General features: G+C 42.0%; 2 protein-coding genes and 1 long non-coding RNA gene across 5 annotated transcripts in view; 2 read left to right on the forward strand and 1 right to left on the reverse strand.

Annotated features, from left to right (window-relative positions):
* psmd3 (proteasome 26S subunit, non-ATPase 3) overlaps positions 1-137 on the forward strand; it is an 8,540-nt gene extending 8,403 nt beyond the window's left edge. The window contains exon 10 of the mRNA XM_023407688.2: positions 54-137. Within this exon, the coding sequence (XP_023263456.1) occupies positions 54-137 (84 nt within the window). The remainder of the gene's footprint in view (positions 1-53) is intronic.
* Positions 138-161: 24 nt separating this feature from the next.
* Positions 162-3,147, reverse strand: LOC147819044 (uncharacterized). Of its 3 annotated transcripts, XR_015437338.1 has the most exons (3): positions 2,769-2,909; positions 519-1,437; positions 162-374 (listed from the first exon to the last, which is right to left on the reverse strand). It is a non-coding gene; the product is annotated as an uncharacterized LOC147819044 (long non-coding RNA). The 3 variants fall into 3 exon arrangements; XR_015437339.1 differs by lacking the exon at positions 2,769-2,909 and adding an exon at positions 3,107-3,147 and having other exon boundaries at positions 162-1,437; XR_015437337.1 differs by having other exon boundaries at positions 162-1,437.
* Positions 3,000-4,702, forward strand: part of LOC111656104 (uncharacterized) — a 3,886-nt gene continuing 2,183 nt past the window's right edge. Inside the window, exons 1-3 of the mRNA XM_023407685.2 lie at positions 3,000-3,094; positions 4,050-4,207; positions 4,307-4,417. Of these exons, the coding sequence (XP_023263453.1) occupies positions 3,079-3,094; positions 4,050-4,207; positions 4,307-4,417 (285 nt within the window). The 5' untranslated portion in view covers positions 3,000-3,078. The remainder of the gene's footprint in view (positions 3,095-4,049; positions 4,208-4,306; positions 4,418-4,702) is intronic.

Consider the following 4,702-nt stretch of genomic DNA (forward strand, 5'->3'; position numbering starts at 1 on the left):
GATTGATCGATCGATCAATCAGCAGGTCTCTGGTTCAGGTCTCGGTGACTCAGGACCCTCTGGACCTGGACCCTCTCTCAGACCAGGTTTATGAAATCCCTCAGAGTCGTTCAGCTGACGAAGCAGAAAACCACTGAGAACATGAGCGTCACACTGATGCATCATGGGAAATGTGTTTATTGATTTGAAACAAACTGATTGTCACCTTCAACATTAAACTCTGAACTGAAAGTTCACGTTTTTTCTCAGAACTAAACAGCTGATGTTGGTTTCATCCAATCAGCTTCGAGTAAAACAGGAAGTGGTTTCCCAGCAGCCCCTTCACTCTGAGCTCGTCCAGCTGGAGACGTTTCACAAGCGCCGAGTCAGCAGGTCTGATCAGGGAAGAGGAAGAGATTTTCACATTAAAGGAGTTTTGGAGGAAACTTTGATTTAATGTCACTCGAATGAATTTCAACAAAAACATGAACCTTTATCTCCCAGAATTCATAGCTGACAGAACCCTGACCAAACGTCACCTGGTCTTTTCTCTTTCCTGCTTCCTGAGTTAAATCCACGTCTGTTTATTCTAAACTCGAGGTCCAGCTTTGTGCAGAGCTTTTGACCGTGTCTCATGGTCTTCCTCTGCAGGTGCAGCTGGCCCAGGTGTCATCATGTGACCTGAGTCTCTGTAAATCTGAGCCAGCTCCATTCACTGAAGAAGGTTGTGGGATGTGGTTGAAAGCCCGTAAGTGACCCTTGAGTTGATTTGATCAGTTTGTACTGGAGGATGAAAAGTTTCTGTCAAATTAAATTTAATAATAATAAACACATTAAACTTCATTCTTTTCTCATGTTTCACTGGTAAAGTGAAACTTGTCTTCAGCTCTGCTGTTAACGAGGTTATTGATCACCAATAATCAGCTGTCACTCAGCATTTTTAATTTTACTTGATTAAAAGACTCAAAACATTTGATCAGCTGATCAAATCTGAAGCTTCGTTACAGCAGCAAGTCAAGTTTCATGTGTCTAATATTTATCAATAGTATTAATAATCATGACTCATCAGAGTGATCGTCTCTGAGTCTTATTGTGTGAATCAGCAGGAAACAGTTTGTTCTGATTGTGAAACACAGACGTCAAATCTCTTGTTTCATCACATTTTATCCTCCGAGTGTTTTTACTTCCTGCTGTCGTTAACCCTTTAATTACACACCAGGTTCTCAGAAAAAAATCCACTTTCAAAGGAGACTAGAGGGAGATGTGGAGCTGCTGTCGACATCTGTCAACATCTGGTTTAATCTTGATCTTGTGTGTTTAATGGTTCAGATAAAGCAGCAGTTTGAGGACTTTGTTATTTTCCAGCTGCAGTGAAGTGAGCGTTTCCTCTGCAGCAGCTCTGACTCCTCTCTGAGGTGTGTTCAAGGTTTCCGCTGACTCACTGTTCTTCCAGGATTTCTTAAAGAGAAACATGACGACACACATGAAGTGAAGCTGATTAATAACACACACAGAAACTTCACACAGTAAAGAAATTAAACAACAAAAACAACCAGTGAAACAATAAATCATAAAAACAAATGTTTAAAGATCAGAATAAACCATGAGATCAGAAAGATTCATCAGTAAAAATCAATAATGGATAATATATATATACAATATAAAATTAAAACATTTTAAAATAAATGAAAATACAAAAAGTACAGAGAAAACAAGTTGAATTCAGGTAATATTTAATCTCTCTGTTTACAGATGATTATAATCTGAGGTGATTCTAAAGTCTGACAGCGAGGGGCGCCGTCAGGGGGGTTCCTACTGAGAGGTCACTGAAAATCATCCATTGGTTATTTAAGTGGGAGGGAGCTGAATGCCTCGTGGGCCCCTAACAGCCTGGGGCCCCCGTCTAGTTCTAACATTAACCCCCTTCAAATCTTCATTCACCCCAATCCTCCTTAAAAACAAGATCATTACTGTCCACCTTAAACTGTTGTAGTGGTGCGTTCAGGTGCTGTGTGAGGTCATCTGGGTTGTATTTCACATTTATGACCCAGATGTTGATGAACAATAATCTGATGTGACTTGAACGCAGCATTAGAAACAACTGAACAGCTGTTTGGATTTTTTAAAATTCATTTCTTGCTCTCGCTGTAAAAAGTGAAAGTTGTTCTCACTTTAAAAAATCTAGGAAACTGAAAACCAAGTAAATAAAACAGTTTGAAGTTATTTTGACTTCATATCCGCGTGTTCAGTTTACTAACTATTTATTAAAGTGTCGCGTTTGTTTTACTGACAACAGTGAAGGAAGGTAACTAAATACATTTACTCAGGTACCGCAGTGTTTGAAGTACTTTACCTGAGTATTTGCATTATATTCTATGTATACCTGTGTTTACCTGACAGCTGCAGGTACTTCACTCATTCACATTTATATAGAATCATTTTAGAATGAAATAAATGAATATAAAACAGTAACGAACTGCTGAAGCATTGATCACTCAGATCAATAAACTAATAATATTATTTTAATGTTATTATTCATAATATTTTATCATTAAATATAATAACTTATTGAATTATATTTGTATGTGTAATAATAATGATAATATATTATTATATCATCGTACATTTTATTACAGTAAAGGATCAATGAAATAAACCAGGATCATTCTACTGTGTCAAAAGCTCTCACTGTCTTTATCAGTAAGGGTCATTTAATGGAGCCTGAAAACCTGCACACTGACCCTAGGTGTGAACCCTGACCTGTGTGAGGTCACAGTCACGTGGTTTACCTGCAGCACGTGAGACCCCTGCAGGTTTCCGTGTGTGTGTGATTTGCCGCTCTCACGGTTCTTTTCCTTTTGTCTTTGTTTTAACGTCGGTATTACGCAACAAGTTTCTCAAGCTTCGACACTTCGGGAATTATCGGATGACTCCGCAGTGAGTCGGTGACGATGCTGTCGGACCCCGTCAATGGAAAACCCCGCACGAGAGCGAGAAGATAAAAAGTCCAAACCGCCACAAATGGAAGCTGAAGAGGATTTTAGCGCGTCAAGCGGCGGACACACACCGAGCCAGAGAGACACACAGCCGCCCTGAGACATGAACACCCCGACAGGTGAGACTTTACCTGCTGTGACAGTCTGCAGTGATGAGGGAGGGGGGGGGGGGGGGGGGGGGGGGTTAAACCAGCACAAACATGGTGGAGGAGTGAACTAAGACTTTATCAGTCACATTTAAAACACCTCCTCCACCTCAGCTCAGCCTGGATCACCTGGCGCTGGGGAGGTATGGGGGGTTGTTAGTGCCAGCCGCGGTGCAGTATGGGAGGTTGCTAGTGAAACCAGAATAATTTTAATTCCCATCAGCCTCAGCTCCACTTTGCGTTAACTGCTAATTAGCCAATGTTAGCATGGTAATGCGCTAACAGATGGTAAACATTATACCTGGTAAACAGCAATTGGCTCAAAGTACCGCTGTCTTTAGAGCTGCCGGCATAGATGGAGACTCTTATTTTGGTAGTATCCTCTCAGCTAACATCCTGTTAGCGCTCTGTAAAAACTTACTTAGGAAATGTCCTACTGTTGGCTAACGTTGGTTTCTATTCTTCACTGTACAATATTGAAATGTGCTGAAGCCTTATTTAACTCAAGTCTGTATCAGTTCTTGTCTAAGTGACATCATCGATTAGTTATTGCTTATTGATTTGAAAGGTTTAGTTGCTAATGGTTTTATTATCAGTTAATAAATCATTTACTGATGCATCATAAATCAGGTGTTATTTATTGTTTATTGTTACAGGTGTGTTAACACTGTGGCTGCTGTTTATTTATTTATTGTATTTAGTTGTTTGTTGGTAAACATTAATAAGTCGTTATAAATGTTGACAATTTGTTAGTTATTGATTATAACAGATCTATGAAGCGTTAATTAATGATGTGTTCATGTGAATAAAGTTCTTCAAGAAAGTTATATAAAGTGGCAGTTTTAAATCACTTCTTTGTAACTGATCATATTGATTATTGTTTCTGACACTATTGATCCTCCATACATCCGCTCTGTGCTCCCTCCAGCCGTCGCTCTGCTGCACTGCTTCCTGTTTGCAGTTTTGGTCCGATCAGCTCCCGCCCCCCTCCCAGCCTTCAGGGAGACGGCTGAACGAGCGAAGACGCTGGTGGAGAAAATCCTGAGGGACCTCCCCGACGTGCACGCCGCCACCATCAACACGGAGGTAAACGGCACATCTGATTGGCTGGTTCAGCTCGACTCCAATTGGCTGTTCCTTCCTCTTCTTCTTCGCGTGTTAATAACGTCTTCCTGTCTTCCGCAGGGTCTGACCCTCGACCCCTCCACTCAGACCGCCAACCTGCAGATGATGGTGACCTCACTGGGCATCCCCGCCGGCCCCGTCATCAAGCCGCTGTCCGAACGCTTCACACTGGTCAGTCTGGGGGGGGGTCTTTGTGTCCTCGAGGCTTTAGTGGGTGTTGATGTGGATCTTGGTAACTGAGGGTTCGTTAGGTTCTGTACCTGGACGCACCTGAGGGAGTCTGAGTTCTAATCGTGACTATGGGTGACTAAGAGGAGTTCCGGGTCTTTGTGGAGGTTCTGGGGTTCTAGAGGCAGTTCTGAAGGGACTCAGGTGTGTTGACAGTTCTGTGGCTGAGTGAAGGGGGGTTTAGGTCTTTGGGGGTTCTCAGGGTTCTTGAAGGGGGGGGGGGGGGGG

This window comes from Seriola lalandi, unplaced genomic scaffold (assembly GCF_002814215.2).
Source record: "Seriola lalandi dorsalis isolate HSWRI2012SDOR001 ecotype SW California unplaced genomic scaffold, Sedor1 jcf7180002054344, whole genome shotgun sequence".
NCBI classification, from domain to species: Eukaryota; Metazoa; Chordata; class Actinopteri; order Carangiformes; family Carangidae; genus Seriola; species Seriola lalandi.